The sequence below is a fragment of the Balaenoptera musculus genome, chromosome 5 (assembly GCF_009873245.2).
Source record: "Balaenoptera musculus isolate JJ_BM4_2016_0621 chromosome 5, mBalMus1.pri.v3, whole genome shotgun sequence".
Taxonomy (NCBI): domain Eukaryota; kingdom Metazoa; phylum Chordata; class Mammalia; order Artiodactyla; family Balaenopteridae; genus Balaenoptera; species Balaenoptera musculus.
In genome coordinates, this window is record NC_045789.1 from 49,193,189 (window position 1) to 49,216,995 (window position 23,807).

Below are 23,807 nucleotides of genomic sequence, written 5' to 3' on the forward strand. Positions count from 1 at the left end.
GAGACATTCATGCCCCCGCTGGTTATAATTTCTAAAAGGCCAAGGAGGTATTGCTAACATTGAGACTAAGACCAGAGCTTGATGTGTCTACACAGACCGACCATAATGTACCATTTTAGAGCTTCCACACTTCTAGACACTCACACGCCCATCTCTTTGCTCCTAGAATCCTTTAGGGCCAGATTGGTATAATTATCAGTACAGTTCTCTTTCCCTTTTTACTATTGTCAAGGTAGAATTATGGCACTGAACACTCAAATATGCAGGCTGGATCAAGTAGAGAAAGTTTGGGGTCAGTCCCCTTATGGATAACCTCTACTCTGCACTTAGCTTCTCAGCCTCCAAACTGCGCTGAAATTAGAACAATTCAAAGTTCACTGAAGCCTCTTAACAGCTCTTTTAAGAACTTGTGAAATAAGGATTATTACTGCAAGGTAAGGTGATGGGCGTATTTCAAGATTCAAAAAGATACACTGATTGCAATTAGGAGCTTTGAAAACTGACCTTTAATTTCCTCCTTTCAAAAAAATGGGAGGAGAGAAAGAATGTAGTTGATTTCTCTATAAGACCCTTATTTCTTGCCCCAGGATACATTTAATTTAGGAAATCACAGGTTTGTCCTTCAAAGTTTCTTCCCTAACTCTAGGCAGTTGGATCTCCTCCAACTCTGCGATTTACTGGATATATTTAAATACCACCTCTACCGAAGATAAAACAGGCAGTTCCCCAACTCAAGTGCTTTTTTCTTTTGAAACAGCAAGTAGTAGAATGACCGGCTTCCTCTCCATGGGACTGGTGGCTGGCTGGCCCTCGGTGTAGACCAGTCTTCAAACAGGGCTCTTCAAGGCCACCCTTCTTGTTCGCAAGGGACAGCCGTGCAACAAGAGCTGGAATTAGCGGGTGATTTCCCTCCATGGGCCCTTGAGGGCAGCTGAGCGAAGGGACGTTTCTGAGGGTTCATATTGCCCAAAAGGAGGCCAAAACGTGTGAGGTAAAATAGATGGTACTTAAATATTCGGGCCACCTCATTAACTATTCTGCCACCCACCAGCTCTTCTCAGAGGGTGTCACCATGCGGGCAAGGGTCTTCTGGAACTAGAAGGCCTTCATCAGGCCCCCAGTCTGGGAGGGCTTGTGTCCTAAGCTCGCTTTCACCTCCACGGAAGCAGCCGGGAAGTTCATGCTGGGAAGTTCCACGCCTCAGGGCATCGCGGTTCCAGCATCTGAGGGAGTTGCTGAGCTGACAGTAGCCAGGGTAGCACGACTTTATGCTGCGGGAACCATAAAGGCCTGATTTCCTCCTTGTGAAAACAAATGCCATTTCCCCCTGAGTTCTGTTTAAAGTAAACTGGAATTCCCTTTCTCCTCGTACTCCTTCTTCTTTGGAGGCAGGGCGGGGAGAGGAAAGATGAGGAAGGTGTGGCTAGGGCCGGAAGCTCTGCCCTATGAGGAAGGTGTGTACGCTGGGTGGGCAGTGCCCTGGGGATGGGGGATGGGGAGCTGGCTGGCATTTCTGTCTTCCTCATCTTCCCTGTTGGCACGTGTGAGTTTCAGACTGGGTGTGATTCATGCTGTAAAGCCCTGGAACCAGAAGAAATTAAGAGAGAACCGGAGGAAATTTATGTATTTTTTTCTAAGCCGAGATGCCAGAATATTCCACTGTGCCAACACGTTCTGCCTGACCAGAGGGCTGTTGAAGAGCCATGAGCCAAAGCCTCCTTGAAGTCTGGGTCTCTCTGATGGGGTTTCTCAGGGGGCCATTTCCCCACTTTCATAACAACTCAGAACAAAAAAACAGAACAGGCTAAAGAATGATCTGTTCTACACTTGTGGGTGGTTACTTCGGTCTGGTGCTGGGCCAAGAACTTTACAGCTCCCGTCTCATTGAATTCTCTTTATGAGATGAAGAGAATGATTCCCATTTGATGGATGAGCAAGTTAAGGCTCAGAGAGATTTAAGAACTTGATTCAGGTTTTATAAGCTGGTAAATGATTAAGCTGTCATTTGAACCCAGGACTATTTCCTAGGTTTTGTATGTTTAATCATTAATATACTGGTGACATCCCTGGCCCTTTTCTCAGCTTGGCCAGCTCCTACACTTTCTTTATGACAACTAAATATCAACCCTTCTGGGAAGCTTTCCTGACACCCCCAAGCAAGTTGTAGTGTTGTTGTGTGTTCTCAGCTCTTTGTGTCTGCTTCTCTTAAGCACTCTGTGTTGTATTTATGAGCCTCCCCAGACAGATTCTAATCATATTCATCTTGCATCTTACCCCCCTTCTCCCTGAACTTTCCACACTGGGCACAGTCTCTAGCCCATAGTGGGTATTTAAATTATTTTTTTAAATGTTGAATGATTAAATGTAATATTCGCAAAAAAAATAAAAAAGGTAACCGGCAGTTTTTGAGACCAGTCACTGTGCTAAGAAGGTCCCCAAGCAGCAGTCTCTCCACCTGTCCATCGTGGAACCACTGCTCCAGGTCTTACCTCAGCATCTACTCCTATGACTCTACAGCTCTGGTCCAACCGCCCCAGCGTGTGCTTGCGAGTCCCCATGGACGACTGAGCTGGAGGAGAGTTATTTTAGGACTCTCTGTCTGAATAAAGTCAGAAAATATCCTCGAAGTAACCAGAACAAAATCCCAGAAGCCCACGCTTCTGGTTGGACCTGGTCAGACTACCCGAGGGATAGGGTTTCCCTGGAGGGCATCACTTGCCCTGCTTTGTTCTGTGCCCCTGCAGTCCTGGAATAAACTATGACATCACTTGCAGGCTCTCTCCCCCGCCCCCAACACCTGCCTCTCTTTACTACGCTCAGGCTAGTCCTTCGCAGACACAGGACGTCCTCCACACTCAGAAGGGACTCTGCTCCTGTGCAGACTACCTCCCCGTCACTTGTCCTAAAGGTGCCCTCCTGTCTTCCTGGGCTTAGCAATGTTCCCAAACCTCAAATGTTCCCCTGGGGACTCTTCTCATTGAGGGATTTCCCCCCATTTTAAACATGAAAGAAACGTTTCATCTGACCCCTTTGGCAGGATACTTGCCAATCATATCCAAAAATGAGAATATTAGGATGTGATAGGATGAACCCAAACGACCTCCGAAAGAAAGAGCTTTCCTAGGCTCTTTAAAAATGTTATCGCTCTGAGAGAGCCGGGTACAGGGGAGGTGATGGTGGGGTGTTCTCAGGATGACAAAAGAAGGTGAGTTGGGCTTCCCTGGTGGCGCAGTGGTTGAGAATCTGCCTGCCAATGCAGGGGACACGGGTTCGAGCCCTGGTCTGGGAAGATCCCACATGCCGCTGAGCAACTGGGCCCGTGAGCCACAATTACTGAGCCTGCGCGTCTGGAGCCTGTGCTCCGCAACAAGAGAGGCCGCGACAGTGAGAGGCCCGCGCAGCGCGATGAAGAGTGGCCCCCGCTCGCCGCAACTAGAGAAAGCCTCGCACAGAAACGAAGACCCAACACAGCCATAAATAAATAAATAAATAAATAAAAATTAAAAAAAAAACAAACAAAAAAGTGAGTGTCTTGCTGCTGTGGATGACTTCTGAACTCCGTCTCCTTGGGAATTCATCAGTCAGGCTTGTTTAGAATGCACGTGTAAATGCTTTGACCAAGTTCCTGGGTATGCGTGTGTGCGTCTCATCTATTTTGAGAAGTCTTTAACAAACCTCTGGACTGTTTTTCTTGCTCTTTTCTTTCTTCTTTCCCGTCTAGAGAATAGGTAAGAAACGGACAATAGGAGCAGGTGGCCACTTCAGAGAGCGTGGTGGCTCCTTCAGTCAAGGTCACCAAGAGGAAAGGAACATTCTGTCTCAGAGGAATTCTTCCTCTTTAAAAGCATGTGTCTGCGCATGTGCCAGAGGACGGAAGTGGGTGACTGGTGAGGAAAGGGGCTAGAGGGTTGACATCTGTATGTGCCCCAAATCCCTCTTTATTACACTAAGGAAAGGCTCTTCCCTCTTTACAGCAATAGTCTCACATCACAACTCCTTCCTCCAAACAACAATGTAATAAACAACAACAAGAATAATAAATGATAGCAACCGACGCTTTACTTGCTCTGTGCCAGGGACTGTTCTATGAACTTCACCTATTTCAATTCAAGTAATCCTCACGAGAGCTCTGTTAGGTAGGTCCTCTTGTTATCTCCATTTTACAGATGAGGAAACTGAGACACAGAGAAACTAAGGGCCCAGAGCCCATGGTTGGTAATTAGAGGGACCGGGGCACAAGGGCTGGCTCCAGAGTCCATGCTATTACCTGCTGGGCTCTCCGGCCGCCTGGACTCCAGTGTTAGATCCGCGCCCACTCGCAGATAAAACCCGCCACTCTGGCTCATCCCGTCTGCCTTCAGCTGACTGTCCAGGAATCAGGGCCCAACTTGGGGCCGTGTGGGGTTCTGGGTCCTCATATGGGTGCTGGTGAAGGTGGGTCAAAGCTCAATGATTCTGGTTAACTGGGAAGAGGACTAGTTAGGCGCAGACAACAGTCAGTACAGCCACCTAAGAAGGGCCATGTCATTGGTTTCTAGCGTGTGTTGTGGTCCAAAACACTGCTGGGAGTGTCGCCTAAAGCTTATCTCGCAGCATATGCAATACCACGGGATACATGGGGGCTGCGATTTGCTTTGGGGCGTGTGTCTGTTGGCGTGTGCACGCATGCGTGTGCATGTAGGCTGTGATATGGGGGAGAAAAAGTGAAAATGAAAGTCTCCGTTTTTGAATACTGTCACCTAAGTGGATCCTAATTTTACCATTATTGAAGGTCACTTTGACTTCTGGCCTTGACTGCTGCTTTGATTTTACTCCTGTTTTTCCTCCCACTCTATCCCACACCAGAGGAAACTAAGCTTATCTCCCTCTGACCTCAAATCAATCTCACAAGCCTCTCCTGACTGAGCTCCCCGGGCTCCTCTTGAGCTAGGATGGTGCAGGTGGAGAGAAGCAACAGGCAGGGCTCTGAGGTTTCACTCCCCAGTGGTGGAGACAAGAGTCAGGCCTGGGGACCACACAGGGGAGTGTAGCATTGAATGGACAGACAGGTGGGTACTTAAGGTGGGAGGTGGGTGGTACCAAACTCTGTATTTCTGCCTCTAACTTGCGGGAGGATGTGTGTCTATGAAAGCCAGAGTAGGGAAGAGGTGGGAATGAAGCTGTTCTCTAAAGGATGGGCTGAACTTGGACAGAGAACAACGAAATTTTTAGGCAAGAACCAGCTAGATGGAGGTACATATATACAATGGAATATTACTCAGCCATAAAAAAGAATGAAATTGGGCCATTTGTAGAGACCTGGATGGACCTAGAGACTGTCATACAGAGTGAAGTAAGTCAGAAAGAGAAAAACAAATACCATATCCTAACAGATGTATATGGAATCTAAAAAAAAAAAATGGTTATGAAGAACCTAGGGACAGGGCAGGAATAATAAAGACACAGATGTAGAGAATGGACTTGAGGACACGGGTTGGCGGGAAGGGTAAGCTGGGATGAAGTGAGAGAGTGACATGGACATATATACACTACCAAATGTAAAATAGATAGCTAGTGGGAAGCAGCCGCATAGCACAGGGAGATCACCTCGGTGATTTGTGACCACCTAGAGGGGTGGGATAGGGAGGGTGGGAGGGAGAAGCAAGAGGGAGGGGATATGGGGATATATGTATATGTATAGCTGATTCACTTTGTTATACTGGAAAAACTAACACACAATTGTAAAGCAATTATACTCCAATAAAGGTGTTAAAAGAAATTAAAAAATAAAGGACATTAAAAAGAAAAAAAAATAACTGATTTTTCTGAAAGTGTAGCTATTTGTTAAATTGAACTTTATAAGTAGTTATGATGCAAAATTAAAACTCCTTTATAAGGCATACAGCTTGCATGCAAATATGATACAGAACTGTTTTTAATTAGCACAATCTAAGTTTGTCTCCGTGTTAGTCCTTCTCTCTGCTGCCCCATCCCCTCAAATCTTTAAATCATTAAAGTACTGCTTAATCATTTCTTTACACAGTGGCAGAGGTAAACTTTATTAAAACTAGTCAAATATGACCACAATTGGAATCTTTTACTTCATGTTTATACTATTTCTTAAAAGCTAGTTAGTTTGCAGAATTGGTCAGTGGGCAGACTTGGGATTCAAACTTTGGGCAGGATCCCTAATATCTATACTTTTCCACTTCCTGTAATCAGAAGCCCTGGTTTGGGGACTGGCTTTACTTTTATCTAAAAGCATTCTACCTACTTGGGTAGCATATAGGTAAAAAGGTATACTAGAAACACAAATCTCTTTTGAGATAATAAAAGATTTGTATTCATCCAAGCAAGTGTGTGTTTCTTTTTTGTTCATTTCTCTCTCCTGCAGGCACATCAGCTGTACTTTAAGGATGCAGGGAGCACAGGTTTGTAATCAATGCCAAACAGGGCACACAAGTCGGCACAGTTCCTGGTTACCATGGTTTTAAAATTTCCTTACTTCACTTACAATTACAATCTTTCCCAACACAAATGAAGCCTCTTTCCCACCTGGAATTTTTTATAACTACCTGTTTAGGTCGCCCAACCCCAGCTCTCGTTTGACACCTGTAATGTAAACTAGGCTGGGTTTCTAAGAATAGCAAACAGCGCTCCTCATCCCTTCCCTACAGCATCCTGACAAGCTGATGGCCACACATCAGCTTCCCATCAACATCACGTCAGGGAGCGTTCCTCTCATTCAGTGCTCTCCAGACCAAAAGGAGCCCACAGGGAGTAAGGATTCTTCCCGAAACAGGGGTGACTCCTACATCTGTACGCTATTAACAGACTCTCCTTAAAGACTGAATTCAGTCTTGGCTTAACAACAGTTCTCAGGGGACATCTCTAGTATTGTGCCAAGAACAGTAATAAAAGCATTAAGAAAAACAATCGTGGTCATAAAAGTCTCAGCAGCCATCCTTTACTGCAGTTCCCTGTGCCAGGCACTGAGCTAGGCAGAGCGGGGTAGGTATCTCCACGTAGGAGTTTAGCAAAAGCAGTTAACAAAAATCTATTCAACTGGTTAGTATGCAGAAATGGGATTCAACCTTTGAGGCTGGATTCCCCAAACTTATGCTCCTCTACTTTCTGTGACCAGAAGACCTGGTGCGAAGACTGGCTTTATACACGCACTAGCTGAATAGTCTTGGGCAAGTCACTTTACTCCTTCCCGCCTCTATGGCCTCATTTGTGTCCCTATCTCTACCTGTAAAGTGAGAATTCGTTCAATCACTCACACAACTGATGTTTATTGTTTACTATGTGCCCAACTTTGATGAATCACTTGGTTCCTCTCAGAGTGCTTTTACAAATTAAACAGTGTATTTAAAATGCTTTGTCCATCATGAAGTGCATTACAAAGGTCTCAGTCTCTGGGCGTCTCTTATCCATAAAAACTCTGAAGCCAGGAAGAAACTTGAATCCAGAAAAGATCTGAGCCAACCCTAGTATTCGAAATGATTGCGGATCTCAAGCTCAAGTTTTGCTTCCAGCCTGATCATGACCAATGGAATAATGTAATTTTACTGTTGAAGGGAAATTAAGAAGGTTCATTGCCTCTAACCCCTTCACTTTACAGATGATAACATAGAAATTAAGAGATTTGGTTGAGATCAGACTTCATCAGTGGCAGAGCTGGGACTAGATACCTTTGAATTCTTGGTTTGCCTTCTTTTAAATTTTCTACCTCTTGGTCTTATCCCAAGTAAAAGCCTGAAGGCACTGATAGCTGAGGCAATAAACAAAGACAAGACCCCATCCTCTACGTCACGACAATGTTTTCAAAATTCAAACATCTCTATACCACTCTCATGATTTTTGCCATGTCCACATCAACTGATGCTATTATTTTCTTAATATCTGTCTTTAAATTAAATTATTTTTCTTTAGATACTGACTACATGTAGCCACACCCTAAGCAATGATAGCTATGAAATGATGAGTTTGATGTGCTATTTTAGTTTTTTTTTCAAATTCATATTGAAACAAAAGCATAGTTTTTATTAGAATAAAAAAGGTTCATCCTCTTGCATACTACCTGTGTAGGGACTTAAATCATACCTTTGGGAACACTGCTCCCACGAACCAAATTTTCACAAAGAAACTCGGGGTGAGATGCTGGATTGGGGGTAGACCACAGCCCTCAGATCCCCTGGAGGAGGCCAGGAAGAATGGAGGGCAGAGAGTCGGGGTCATCAGGGCCAGTGTCAACACCTGTCACTACTTTAGGGAATGTGGCAGCTTCCTGAATACTGCTTCTTGGTGGAGGCCAAAACAGGGGAAATGTGGCGCAGAAGGGACAGCTGTCCTGACTTACCCAACCCCCGGGGTAGCAGTGCAGACATGAACAGAGACTGTATTTCTAAGACCATGACGCTAACTAAGCCCTGATGATTGTCCCTAAACATGCTTCGTGTCAGTTTCTGCTTCTCATTCTTTCCTGCGGGGCAGATTCACAGTGCCTGGCTTTAGAAGCCTATCATAACGCTTTCAAAATTACCTTATATAATAAATGTAATTCAGCCTGGGCTGAATTATAACCTGTTCTGGGCTGAGAGAACCACACCCTGACATGAGTGGGGATCTCAGCTCTGAGTCAGACCTATCCTAGACCTCTTGAGGGATGGAGGGACAGTGTTGGAGAGATTTCTGGGGAATAATTTAAAAAAAAAGATCAGAGAATCCCCTCTACGGTTTGTCCTGGATGAGGAGAAGTCTCCTTCTCCTCTTGTGAAAATTCTGATCTATAGTGTGAGTGGGTGAGCAGTATCATGTTAGGTCATCAAATCCTTTGACTGAAGGACAAAGATATTTCTATTCAGGAGTCAAATCAGAAAGAGGGAAAGAAATCCTGACATCTCTCTGTTATCAGAGTATCTTTAATGCAAATAGCCTTGAGAGTATCAAAAAGATACTGGAAACCCTGAAAACCTGGGGGGTTTCCAGTTGGGGACAACTAGCTGTGTGGCAGTGGGAAGGCGGACGTATGTGTCGATTGAGAAGTCAGCCTTTTGTAGCCTCTGACTTTCAACTTAAGGGGCCAAGTTGGGGATCTCAACTCTGAAGTCATCCCTCTGCAAATTCCCCACAGAGAGGGGAGAATCTTGTATCGCAGGTGCCATTTACCTCCATGAAGACAGAAAAAGAAGGTTTTTTGGTTGTTCTCTTTAGTGTTTCCTCGATCTCTTCAGTATTCCAGTGATGAAAATGAGACATGGCCACAGATAAAACAATACTGAAGGGGAAAATAAACCAGAAAAATTGGTATGTGCCCTTTTTGAGACTCATCTAGTCTGCAGGTGAAGGCTCAGACCCCTTTGAGGTTCATCAGCCTTGGCAAGTAAGGCCTTCCATGCTGGCATTTTCTTGGTTCCAAGGACATGGCAAGAAGGAAGGGAGGAACTTCTTAGGGCCCAAGACAGAGTCCTAACTCTGTTTGCAATGATAAACTTGCAGTGTGCAGGTTTATCATTTTTTTGTCATGGAAAAATGACTCTCGGCTGGGGAGCAGAGAGTCAGTTTCAGGTCACCTGTCTCAACATCTTGACAAAGGGCAGTGACACTATAATTACTGCAGCCCAAGGACTCGGGGATCTCTGCGGAACCATTAGTTAATTTAGCTTTGCCTCCATGTAATTAATCACCTAGGCAAGGTAGGAACCTGCTTTTGGAGACTGTATTTTACCAAGCTTTAATTTCTCCCAGACTGAGGATCCCAAGGTTTTAGAGTTAAAAACTTTGGAAAGAAAATAATTTCCAAACTTTGATGCCAGTTAGGGGAAGAAGGCAACCTCCAGCTCTTAATCTTCCACTGTCAGGTGCAAGTGGAGCCTGGACAAAATCCTACAAGCTCAGCTTTTGTATCCTCCCTCCTCCATGATTTATCTTCTCCCAGCTAGAAATCTCTAGTTGTATGCACTCTTTAACGCTTATCTTTGGATTTTCCAAGTTTCATGAAAGTGCTACTATTTCCAATGTGAACATAGTTACTTTTCTCTTTCACACTGTTTAGATTATCCTTTTCTGTATTGTGTTATAGGCAGGTGCTAAAATGGATCTTGATTACCTAATATTTACAGTAATAATCCTTTTGGGAGTCTTGAAGTGTTGTCACAAACATTTTATTTTTTCAAGTTAAAAAAAACCAAAGTCTAGAAGAGTCAAACTCTTGTTGGTAACCACACTGAGAATTAGGGACCCAACTGTAGTAATAAGAGCAGCCAACATTTATTTAGTGCTAACTATGTAAGGGACTCTTTATATACTTGTCTCATTTAATTCTAAAAGGAATCTTATAAGGCAATTATAGTACTATTATTACCCTCATTTTACAGATGAGGAAAATGTGACACTCAGTGATGAATAAACTTGCCAGGTCATCCATCTAGTAAATGGCATTGGTGAGCTGTGAACCAGGCAGTCATGATGCCAAAGTTCGTACTACAAGTAACATTCTTATCCTCCTAGAGCCTGGCTTTGAAATGACCCCATGATTTCACCAAACAGAAACATGGCAAAGTGTTTTTGATGGCCCACTTCCATGGACTTACTGAGATTTTATGACTTTAACCTAAGTTCACCTTAAATTTTGAGCCCGTGTTCTATTCCTGAAGGCCTGTGGGTCTGATGATAAAAGCAAGATACTGTTAAATAAAACTCTGTCTCTTACTGGCCGATATTTTTCTTTCCCAGGACCGGAGAACAAGGCATACCGAGGACAATATCAACTTAGTATCCATTATGTGTTCTCCTCGTGCAATACTCCTGACTCAACCCACTTCAGGGGGGGGAGTTCTAGAACCTTTTCTGAGGAACACAGTGGGTTAGTGCTGACCTGGTCTCACTTTCCTGTTATTATTTTGAACGAAAAAGACATGCTCTTCTGAGTCAGAAGATTACAGTTAAGTTCAGTCTGGATATGGAATCGGGAATATTCCAACCAGTTTTCCCAGTGAGCCAATAAGCCATAGATGCATTTATGATATCAGCAGCTGTGCTTACAAGCTAAATTCCACTTTCTCAGTGAAGTATTTCCAAAATCACTTTAGTCATATGTGACTAGTGAAAATATTTGAAGCAGAAAAAAAGGAAAGTGTTCCATGGAGACAAACTCTCTAAATGCAATGAAAGGAGAGACAAAGTATGTGATGGCGTTGCATTGCTACTAGATGACAATACCAGTGGTAACTAGCTGATTTTATTACCTTGCCATGTATTTTTCAAAGGATATTTTGGAAATATTTTAAAACCAGATTAAGATTTAGGCAGTAAAAGTAAACCCAAGGAGAAATAAAAGTAGTAGAGACAAGAATTTAGAATATCTTTTTTTTACCTGAAATATTATCTGACAGTTGGAGCTCCTTATGGGGGTTTACTTGGTGTGAGCAAGCTTAGAGGTTTAGCTTAAGTTTAAAGAAATTGGGCACAAAAGAAAAAATGTGAGTGAGGATTTATAATACATACCCTTGTCAGCCTTGCAGTTCATGTGGACCAAAGACAGAAGCCAGCATGATGGGAAAAGAGAGATGTGGTGGGATCATGGGAGCTTTGACATGAGAATGAGAGCGAAGAGAAGTGGGTGAATTTGGGACCTACTAAGAGTTCAAACCAACAGTTCTCGGTGATGGAAAGAACACAGAGAGGGAAGGAGGGTTGGGCTAAAAGATGTTGGCACCATTCACTGTTAGAGGCCAGGCCTGGGCATGTCATGACTTAATATTTGTAAAACTGAGTCTAAGATAGATACAATATTTTTTAGGATTATTGCTTTCTGATATATTTTGGGCAATCTGGAAGAATCTGATCAATAAATGTTTAATGTTCTTTTACGTTTTTTTGTTAAATCCTCATTTCCCCCTTTAATATATTTTGAATAGATCATCGAAATATAATGGTCATTAACTTACTATTGTATTACTTACAATACATATATATTTTTTTTACTCCTAAAATCTTTCTATGAATACTTTAAAAATGATTCTTCCCCCTTTTCTAGGAGTTAATTCATTTTTCAAACCTATATTTATCCTAAGAGTTGGTCTGGAATAAGAAGGTGTTTTGACAGCTGAAAGTCCCTTGCAGGTATGGATGCAGAGAGGATTAGATATCTGTGCCTGCCTGGTGTCCTTTTTTTCAGGGTATTTATTAGCACAGTTCATACTGAATAAATCTGGAGTCAGACTAGCAAATTAAAGTTCAAAGGCCTTCACCCGTTTTCACAATTATGAGTCCTTCTCTTTGTAATGGAAAGCATAGGACAGCATAAGACCAGGGGCCACTTGGATTTTACAGACAAAAGAGAATACCCAGTCTGCAACAAGCCGAGTGACTATCATTTTAAAGTTTGCATATGTAGGAATTGGGGACGATTCGAGTATAATTTGGGGTACGGTATCAGTTCATCCCTTAAGCATTCACACGGCACCGTTCAGTTCAGTTCAGGATGTCACAAACATACTGTAGTCATAGCTTCCACCCCTGAAGAGCTCTGATTTAATAACCCAGCCGATCCATATTTAACACATCACATCTCTCTCTCTTTTCCTTTAAAAGCAAAACAAAAACTGAAAAACGAAAATGAAAACTCGTTTCTTCTGCACAGCTGCTTTCGGAGGGCTGCGGCTACCACCTGCTTCTCCTCCCATCGGGAAGCCCCACCCCTCAGGCCCAGCTGGCAGCCCTGGGCATTTGACAACATCCCATGCGGCTCATGTCCACAGCAGGTCTGGAGGCCGTAGGTCCTTCCCAACTTTTCATTTCTACGAATTCCGCTAGGATGGGTACAGTGGAAGGAAGACCTGACTTAGGGTCACTCAGGAGAACTGAATTTGAATCCTGGCCTGGTCACTCAAGTGAGGACTTAAGTCACTAAACAGGTGCCTGTTTTGTCACCTGCAGCAGAGATCCCATCCAGCTCACCTCGCTGGAATGTTCTGAAGATTAGATGGAGGGTTACCTGTGTAAGTCACAAGCCCAGTTCTTAGAACACGTATATTCTCAGTAAGCCTCATATGAATGTGAATCTCATTCCTTCTGCCTTGGATAATTCTAATAAACAATTTTTGTGGTATGATAAGCCAACAACAACAACAAACCCCCTGGAAGATTGTCTCTCTTGTGTTCAGATTATAGTGAAGAGCGCTTAAAGTCAGAGTAGCTAAATGACATGGTCTGTCAGTGACAATGGCCAACCGGAAACCAGGTATAAACCGGTCTACGTGTTACCAGTCCTGAACTCCCTGCAGTTTACGTACATGTATTCCTGCCAGTTGAATATTCTTAGGTATAATTCTGAACATTTTCTGCCTCTGATCAAAAGCCTTTGGTGACTATCAATGGCTTGTCAAGTAAAGTAAGTTGTCTCATCCTGCTACCCAGGGTCCTTTAACACTTGTCCTGAAATCTTCCTTCTGGCTTCTTCTGCAATGTTCTCCTCCACACATCCTGGGATCCATCCTGGGATCCACAGGCTACTTGCCATGCTGTGTACACGTGACATTGTAATCTCCACAAGGGTGGCGACTGTCTCATTCATGGCCAAATCCCCACTGTCTAGCCAGATGCCTGACTCACAGTGAAAGCTCAATAAGAGTTCGTTGAAGATGATGGACAGTCTTCATTATGATAAACACAGTAACAGTGATAATAGCAATCACAATAGCCAAATAATACCAATAATGATGATGCTGATGATAGTGGTAAATAATAGTAAAATAACAAGCATAGACATCAACAGAGTCATTGCTCAACAGCCGCTATGCTGTACATAGACCCTCGCCGGGTCTCTCCGGTGAGGGTGTGGTGAGTGGTGAGATCAGTTACAGGGGTATTTAGTTTCTTATCTCAACTAAACTTTTTAATAATCCCATCATTTGGAGACTACCCTTACCCCATTTTATTGGTGAGAAGACCAAGGCTCAGAGAGATTAAATAGCTTCCCTGGTACTGGCTGACTGCCTCTTTCATACATTTATCCAACAAGTGTTATTTCAAGTCTACCATGTGTCAGGCTCTGTCTCAGGGGTTGGGGATGTAACCTACATCTTCCTATTTGTGAGCAACGTCCTTGCTTTCATGGAGCTGACAGTCTAGTGGCAGAAAGCAGACACCTACTCACCAAATAAATGAGATAATGTCAGAAAGTGGTAAGTACTCCAATAGAGATGTTAAAAAAAAAAATTAAAAAAAAAAAAAAAGAAAGTGTTAAGTGATTAAAAGGAAAGTAAAGCAGGATAAAGGGATCCATGGTGATGTGATTACTGTTTCAGACAGGGGTATGAGGAAAGGCTCCTGAGGAGATGACAGCTGAACAAAGTCCTTCCTGATGAAAAGGAGCGAGCCACTGAAGACCCAGCAGGAAAATGTTTCAGGCAGAGGGAATGGTAAGTGCAAAGGCCCTGGGGCAAGAGGGTCTTCCGTCTGTTCAAGAAGCGGTAAGATTGCAGTGTGTTTGCTGGTGAAAGCGGAAGCAGGTGAGAGCACTGAGGCAGGGCGGGTTCCGAGTGTGCTGAGCACCGCAGGCACGACACAGACTTCAGCTTTTACTCTGATTCAGAAGGGCAAGCAAATGGAGTGTTAGAGCTGAGGAGGGACAGGATCTGTCCTGGGTTTTGAAAAGGGTCTCTCCGGCAAGGGTGTGGTGAGTAGTGAGATCAGTTACAGGGGTATTAAAGTTCCACATGTGAGAGAGGACCGAGGGGTGAGAGGAAATTGGGTCCTGAGGGACCAGATGCAGCATATATGAGAGATGAAAGAAGTCTAGGATTATCCCACAGTTTCTGAGGGAGGACTGGACGGAGGGGTGAGGAAATCAGTAATTCATCTGATCTGTATGACATCTGAAATGCCTAAGAGCCACCCAAGTGGAGACCATGAGTTAGCTGACAGCTGGGTGTCGACATGTCTTTAGTTCAATGAAACAAAACAGGGATAGAATTTTACATCTCCGGGCTATCAGCACGTGGATGGCATTTTAAGTCACGAGACGTGATGAGGTCATCTCAGGAGTGGGTGTGGGGAGAAGAGGAGAGCGTGCGTGTGGAGAGCTGGGGGAGAGGAAGAAATGTTGGCCCCGGGGTGCTCCAGTGTAGGAAGGGGAGGGGGTGAAGTAAGGCTACAGACACTGAGAAGGAGCAGTGTGACGAACCAAGACAGAGGTGTCCTGGAGGAGAAGTGGAAACAGTGCTTCAAAATGAGGGCAGTGACCATCTGTGTCAAATGCTGCTGCTAGGTCGGGTATGCCAGGACTGAGCATTAACCCTCAGAGCTGGCAATGTGGAGGGTACCAGATACCCCGACCAGAGCAATTTCTGTGCTTGCAACTGCTGGCTGGATTCTGAACCCAGGTATGTGCAGCACACAGGTGCCTGAATCTCCCCTGCCCTGTCTTCTCCTCGGGCCGCAATTCCCTTCATCTCCTACAACTCAGCTCATGTGCTCCCTCTATCATGAAACCTTCCCTAATCCCGCCAGTCAAATCTAACTCCTATAACATTTACCTTGTTTTTGAATTATTTATTGGTGACTATGTCTGGATATTTGTTGAATGGATAAGTCCTTGGATTACAGAAATATGCTATGTGAACTCATACAGAATAAGACAATATGCTCAACAAAAGTGTAGTATGATTACTGCCACTATTAAGGCAGCACAAGAGTCTCTAAACAAAAACATCTGCAGATAGTCACCTGTGGGCACAGTGTCACAGGGTGCTGCCTAGTCTGCTGGGCTGATGGAGGAGCCGTGCGGCAATCCTGGTGCTTAAAGAAGACCCAGTGGTGGTTTAAAGGATTTGGGCTCTGGGCCCAGCTTTACCACTGGGCGGTGTAACCTTGGGTGAGTCACTCTAAACTTCTGGGACGCAATTTCTTCACCCTTGAAATGAATAGATTGTATCACATCTGCTCAAAGATCCTCCCACCCACCTTGGTTCATTCTCAGATCAGAAACTGAGTGGTGTTAAGAGTTACTTGTGTCCTTTCTTTTTACTTGAACTGTAAAATCTCAGAGGACAGGTCTTACGTTTATTAATACTTTTTTGCATCAAGCACCGGGTCCTGGTGGATGCACAGTAAATATTCTTCAATTTAATAGATCAGAAGGGATGAATCCCCTTGGGTCTATGAAATGTACACTGGCCATGCTCAGTGACCTCCCTCTGACCTGTCACACCTTCCTCTCAAGTCATTCAATCTTTCCTTCATTCATTTACCCTGGAGTTCTTACTGGGGGCCATATTCCCTAGAACTATAAAGTTCTGGTTCATGACCCAGCTCTGTCCCTAATTTTGTGTCTCTTAGCCCTGCTGGCTTTGAGTTGAGGAAATCAAGACACATGGTCTAAAACACAAGCCGGAACAGTGGAACAGGGCTGTCTTGTATAATCCAGCCCATGAAACTGAGGGACTTGGAAAAAGTAGTAGGTTATGCCACATTAGGGAGTCTCTTGCATGCCAAGCTCAGAATTTCTGCTCAGTATAATGATCCAGAGTGTGGAGGAAGGGAAACCAGTTAGAAAACTGAAGAAGTAGTGCAGGTGGTGGTGAGGTCTGAACTAGGAAAGTTAAGAGATGGGGCCACTGCCTCAAGCCTGTTCTTGGATGGCACCTTTGTTAGGGACAGACCTGAGGACACTGAGTCAACACCCACTCTGCTCCAGGTACCGAGTCCATTCTTGAGATATTCCCTGCATGCTGGCAGCATGGAAAGTATCAGACAGAAAGTGGGGATGTGGCAGAAAGTAAAGACAGAAAGTACACATCTAAACACAGCATGCTAAGTGCTGGCCGGAGGTACAAACAGGGCGCTAATGGGGACGGGGCTACACAGAGAAAGCTATGTTTGGACTGCGAGGGCCGGATTCCCTCCTTTTGCCTCTCCAGATCCACTCTCCACCTTTCTCCACTTTGCTCTCTGACTTGCCCTTCAGGAGGCTGAACTGTACGCACCACAAAGGGCTTCCTTGTCCTTGGCTTCCGGCTGCATATCAGAGTAGGGGGGGAGAGGGAGGGCAGAGTATAGATTCCCTTCACTCCCGGAGGTTAACCTTGAGTTAGCTGTGTCCCTCCCTACTCCTCCCAAGGTGGTCTATTCTACAAGACCCTCCTTCTGGGTTCTGGTTACTATTCTCTCCTCCTAGGCCTGACTCATGACAGCTCTGCAATTATGATCCCCTGTGGTTTTCTTATACACCAGCTGTACCTTTGTAATTCATTCCTTTATCCCAGTTTGATTGTATCCCTCTCTCTTGTTGGGACTCTCACTGATATACACTGGGCCTTTGAAATAAGAATTTGCAATTCTTTGGGACCTTATCCCTTAGTAAACTGTGAGCTCCTCCATGAGGAGTTATGTCTTGTTAATCTGAGCTCTGTTTCTCCCCACCTCCACTGTTTACCAGAGTTTCCATTCATAATGGTTGTTTATCAATTATTTGTTAGAAGATGTTAATTTCTCCTCAGTCACAGCCATTTCTTTGACCCCCAGCTGGTCCTGTGTGGCTCAGTCCCAAATACTGCCCTCTGAGTCCATGGCCCCTGGCGAGATGACTCAGGCGAGGGGCTAAAGCTCCATTTTCCCCTTCACCTGCTAGCTGCTCTCACCTCACTGTTTCTTAATCAAGAGGCCAAATGTTCCTTCTAAGGCCTTTTCCTGCCCAATGCCCTAAAGTTTCCAGACTTCACTTCAATGTCAGATGCATGTGACCTCAGAAAAGACCCTAAATCTCTATCATAATTTCCAAGACTGCAAAATCAAGATAAAAATAATACTAACTTTACAGGGTTTCTGGGAGAATAAAAACAAACATGACATTCCATAAAATTTACTGTCTTTCCCATGAAATATATCAGTGACTCTAAAGAATAAGCACATTCTCTCCAGCCCCCCCTACTTTCTTTGACTGTTTCCGTGAGGTAAACACTGCATTAATACATCGAGCAAAATCATAATAACAACTGACATTTCCTGAGTACTTACTCTCTGCCAGGAACTATTCTAAGCACTTTATATGTCATTTCATTTAATCTCCACAAGAGCCATGTATGATACAGCTTTCTTTATCCCTATTTTACAGATGAGGAAAAATAAGGGCACCCTGATGAAGTAATCTGCCCAAGATCAGGAGCCAGAACTGAAACCCAGGAAGCTCAACCCAAAGCCTTTGCTTAACCAGTCTCATTGGTTTACATACATGAAGACATACGTGAAGACAAATTATAAAGATGGGCCACAATTAATGAACTATCATGGGGAAATTATTAAGAGACTAAAAGTAAAGTTTGCACTTGTGGAAATTCTTAGGAATTATAATTCAGCTAGGTGTTGCGCTCCAAAATTCAAACTTAATCCATTGTGTTTGGTTAACTGAACGGCATTCTTAGCACCGCAGTGTCATCAAGGCCACGTGCTCTAGCCAGAGACTCACCTGAACTTAGCTCATGCTCCACTTCCTGCATGATCACCCCGGGGGAGGCGGTGGTGGTCTCCGTGCCTGTCAGCATACAGGTCACTCTGGGGGGCACAGTTGCTTGGGCCGTGGTCTCGGTGGGCACTGGCTCGGCTGGGGCATGTGAAGTGGCTCTGTGGCCAGAGCTGTGGTCCTCCGCTGGGGGCTCTGATGTGGTTAGAGCTCCTGTGGGCTTGGTGCTGGCCTCAGTGGAGTTACGGTTGGTGCTCACAGAGGCAGAGGAAACTTCCTCTGGTGGTGAGGTTGATGGGGGTGAAGGTGATGAGGCTGGCGCTTGAGGGGAGGTGAGTGCGGAAGACTCAACGGGGGGCTGCGACCCTGTAGCTGGCACCCTGGCCTCGGGAGTGTCTGAAGTGTGTTCCTCGAGCGTGGGTGTTAAGTGGACCCCACCGCTTGTTGGCGAGGCGTCTGTGTCTGTGCCCTCCCAGTTGGAGGCTGGGCTGGTGGGTTCCTCTTCTCTGGGCTCTGCGGAGTCGTTCTTGGCGGATGGAGATGTCCGGGCCGATGCTGTATCTGGAAGAACCGAGGTGCTGGGCGTTCCACCGGTAGGGGAGGCGGGAGGGCTTTGCGGAGAGCTGGTCCAGAAGGCCGTTGGTGGGCTGCTCTTTGCCGGAAGAGAAACAGGCGAGAGGTCTGACGTAGACGCGCTCTGTAGCCTCAGTCCTGTAGAAGAGCCAGTACAAAGGTGGTTAGTGTGTGAAAACCTGCGCGGCGAGGCCGTTTTACAGTATTTTCACGTCTTTCTCATTTTACACTGTGCCTCTGTAATTGTGAAGGTGACTTTAAAAATATTTTCTTCCCACTGTTGCTCTCTCCTCCCTTGGTGACTATCAGGAGGAACCAGCCTGAAGGCTCAGCAGGAGCAATTAGTGGATCAGTCAACACAAGTCCAGCCAATACGCAGCAAGAACTAACCTTGTCTTCTGCTTGCTGAAAGCCATGCCCTTAAAAACCGAGACACTTTGCGAAACTGATTTTATGAGAATTGCTCTGGACAGTCGAGGGAGCTGCTGCACAACGCTTGCGGGGATGCCCAGCCTGTGCGATGCGTGTGGGGAAGGCATGGTTGGTGAGTGCAAAGCCAACCACTCACTGATTGGCTCGTCCCTGTCAGAGGAGCTCATTGATTGGCTGTTCCCTGCCGTAGGCGCTCACTGATTGGTTGCTCCCTGTTAGGGTTGTGAGCTCCGCAACCTCGCACAGGGATGCAAGGGTTACGGGCTTGTCCACTGGGGTGAATAAAGCTGTGAGCACATTTCCTGTGGAGGAGTAAAGGGGGAAGTCCCAGACTAAAAGCTGAGAGGAAGAAGGAATCTGAAGTTTGGAAATATTGTCTTAGACTCGCACCTAGTTCTCCCAAATTCTAGCCTGGTGTCTTTACCATCATGTCATTTCGCCAAATATTCTCTTTCATATTTTGTAAAATTTAGAGTTAGTTTCCTTTCTTCATTCCTCCCTGCCTCCATTTACCCATTCAGTTTCATTCATTCATTCATTCATTTATTCATCCATTTATTCATTCAAGTATTTAATAAATGGCTTCTATGTACTAGCACTCTGCTAGACCCTGAGTTTATGATTTCACTTTTTATGTAACACATCTCTTGATTGCCTCTCCACACCCCTTACCATTCCCCAACTAGCTTTTCCTCTAGTCATTTCCATCTCAGTGGATGGCAAGACCTATCAGTTACTCAGTTAAAAACCCAGATACCATCTTTAATGCATCTCTTTCCCTCACTGCCCCTCCTCCATCCAATCCATCAGCAAATCATGATGACTCTACCTTAAAAAGATACCCAATCCAGTCTCTGCTCATCACCTCCCTTATTATCTCAACATCACCTGAGCCACCAGTCACTTGTCTAGACAACTGCCACAGTCTCTTAATTGGTCTTCTAGCTTCCAGATTTCTTCCTTTCAGTCTACTTTTCACATGGAAGCCAGTATAATATTTTAAAGTGGCAAATCAGATTAACTGACCAAAACCTTCCCAAGGTTGTGCTTAGAACAAAATCCAAAACTACTGCCCTGTGTCATCATCCCATGTTCTCCTCATCATTCTAGTTGATCTCTACTCAAATGTCAGCTCCTCCTCAGAGGAGCCTTCCCCAGACAGTCCTAATGAAAGTCATTCCTACTCCTTCCCCTTGCTTATTTTTTAAAAGATTTTTTATTGTTAAAATATACACAACATTTTAACCATTTTTAAGTGTACAGTTCATTGGCCCTAAGTACATTTTCACTATTGTTCAACCATCACCACCATCCATCTCCAGAACTTTTTCATCTTCCCAAACTGAAATCCTGTACCCATTAAACAATAACTCTCTATTCTTCCCTTTCCCCAACTCCTGGAAACCACTATTCTACTTTCTATCTCTACGAATTTGACTGCCTTAGGTACCTCATATAAATAGAATCATACAATATTTGTCCTTTTGTTTCTGACTTATTTCACTTATTAGCAAAATACTGTCAAGTTTCATCCATGTTAGAGCACATGCCAGAATTTCCTTCCTTTCTAAGGCGAAATAATATTCCATTGTATATATACACCACATTTTGTTTATCCATTCATCCACTGATGGCCACTTGGGTTTCTTCCACCTTTTGGCTATTGTGAATTATGCTGCTCTGAATATGAGGGCACAAATGTCTGTCTGAGACCATGTTTTCAATTGTTTGGGGTCTATATACTCAAAAGTGGAACTGGTGGTTCATATGGTAATTTTATGTTTAATTTTTTGAGGAACTGTCACACCCTTTGCTCATTTTTATTTTTCATAAAATAAATAAAATAAAGTAGTTTCTTCTTGAAACTGCATATTATTTCTTTGCCTATTTTACCTCTCTTCTACCAGAATGTAAGCTCCATGAGGGTACAGGGACCTGGTCTTATTCATTGCTGTTTCCTCCAAGCCTAGAAGAGTGCCTAGGTCATCATAATTGCTCAATAAGTACTTGAGGAAAGGAGGAAGGAAGGGGGGATGGAAGGAAGGAAGAGAGGGAGGGAGGGAGGGAGGAAGGAAGGAGAGAGGAAAGGAGAGAGTAAGGGAGATAAGGAGGGAGGTAAAGAGGGAGGGTGGAAAAATGAATTAACTTAAGAACTTTATTTAAAACAATACCCCGGTATTTCTCTACTCCCTTCTACACATCACTTAGTATGGCCACATCTATCATAGCTGCCTGGGGGCTGGTTGCCTACCTGGTGTTATTTGAAGGCAGGAAACTTGCTTAAAATGTCAATTTCTGTCCTTCCACCACAACATACACTGATGCCTGATGGATTGTTAGGTCTTCAACTATTTAACTCTCCAAACTCTGAGGAGATTTCCTTGGGGGTAGCATATAGGTAACAGCCAAACATGATCAAGATTCATAAGGGAAAAAAAAATGGGCCAGATTTTAGCACAGAGGAAGGGAGAAAAGAGGAATGCAGAGGTATGTAAGCATATGGGATAAGATCTGCTCACTTCTTCATTCAGCTGCATGACAGACTCAGTAGCTGATGGAAAATTGTGCTATAGAATTTAACCTGAAAACAGTTTTCTCAATATTTAACTGAATTTAACACGTGGATTGTTATCAAAATGATTGGTTTAATTTTTTTTTTTCCGAGAGGAAGTTACATTTTAATCAGTAAGCATCACGACAGAGGGACTTTTGTTAGCTAATTCATGATATCTGTGTATAAAGCGACAGTTTCCATCCATCCATGGGATCCTGAAAAGTTCTCTGTGTACTGACTGTATTTTCCAGTGGCTTATCATTTTAGCGATGTTGCGTGTTCATTTCTGATGGGCTTTCACCTGACCCCTGCCAAGCTGATTGGTTTAATTTTATTTAAAGTTGTTGGTCAAGACAGTAAACTACAGGAAAGTTACTCTCCTAGTAAACTGGGGGCAGACCTCCCAAATTAGGCCACATAATAGTACATGTTTCTGTGGTTGACTTTTGGCAGCTGTGAAGTGTCAACAATTTCAGGATGAATACAGGTCAAGAGGTCTCTGAAATATGGACAAAACAACAGTTGGGACAAATATTATGAAAACATCAAATCTTCATATGTGACCTTAGAGCATACTGGCTTTGCATCCTGGTAGCTCCATGACTCATTAAAGATTCTGAGGCCAAAAAAAAAAAAAAAAAAAAGAAGGCAATGTTTAACTACTGTTTATAGTATCATATAATAGGTGGGCAGATGGAGGTAGAGAGAGCCTTAGTCTGGCAGCTGAGTCAGAGTCTTTGGAATTCTGGGATGAATGAAGAATGAGTCATATGCAAAGGACCAAGACTTCATTCATTCATTCAAGCTTTTATTGAGTAACTTCTATGTCCATGGCCTTGCCCTCAAAGAGTTCATTATCTAACAGGACAGAAAGGACTCACAACTTTCTGTAATATGATGTGATAAACACCTTATGGAATTACAAGCAAGTTGCAATGGGAGCCCCAAGGAAAGATGAATAAATATTGTATGGGGACTATGGAATGCAAAAATATACAAAGTCATTTTCAAATGACATTGAGAAAAGTCACGGAAGAGATGACATTTGAGCTGGTTCTGAAAGGATAAGAATACACAAGATGCCATTAAAGTGTATGATATTCAGGGTGACACCTGCATTGTCATTTCCAGTGGAGCTAAAAGCTGTACTATGGAAATCATTATAGTGCTGAAAATGACATGCTGCAAGAATTAGTTTTGTGTCTGGAGACATCCATTTTCTTGTTTAATTCTGACTTGTATACTTTTATAACTCCTACCCTTCCTGTTTCCAAAGAGGACTGAGTTGGTCGTTCCCGTGGCTACCTATTAAGTACTTATTTAAAGTACTTTGCAGTCTAGTTCAGATAATTCCGACTCCTAACACACAGCAATGCATAGAAATTGTGGGACAATGCTGGTCATCTTCACTTGAACAAGGCATTAAAAGCCTCTGCTTTGCCTGTTTGATGATACATTCCATATTGCTCTGAGTACACGAGGGTTGGTCTTCATGAAGATATCCAAGGCTCAGGCGCCATAACTTTCATCATGAAGATATCCAAGGCTCAGGCACCATGACTATCCTAGAGAATGCTTGCTGTCCTAGTTGGCTCAGGCTGCCAGAACAAAATACCATAGACTAGGTGGCTTTAACAATAGAAATTTGCTTCTCACAGTTTGAAGGCTGAGAAGTCCGATCAAGGTGTGGGCCAATTCAGGTTCTTGTGAGAGCTCTCTGTTCCTGGCTTGTAAGTGGCAACCTTCTAGCTGTGACCTCACATGGCCTTTCCTTGGTATGTGCTTGGGGGAGGGGGTGGTGAAGAA

The 23,807-nt window shown here is 44.0% G+C and overlaps 1 protein-coding gene across 1 annotated transcript in view; it reads right to left on the reverse strand.

Moving 5' to 3' along the window:
* PARM1 (prostate androgen-regulated mucin-like protein 1) overlaps window positions 1-23,807 on the reverse strand; it is a 100,412-nt gene that overhangs the window by 14,491 nt on the left and 62,114 nt on the right. The window contains exon 2 of the mRNA XM_036853070.1: window positions 18,449-19,153. Within this exon, the coding sequence (XP_036708965.1) occupies window positions 18,449-19,153 (705 nt within the window). The remainder of the gene's footprint in view (window positions 1-18,448; window positions 19,154-23,807) is intronic.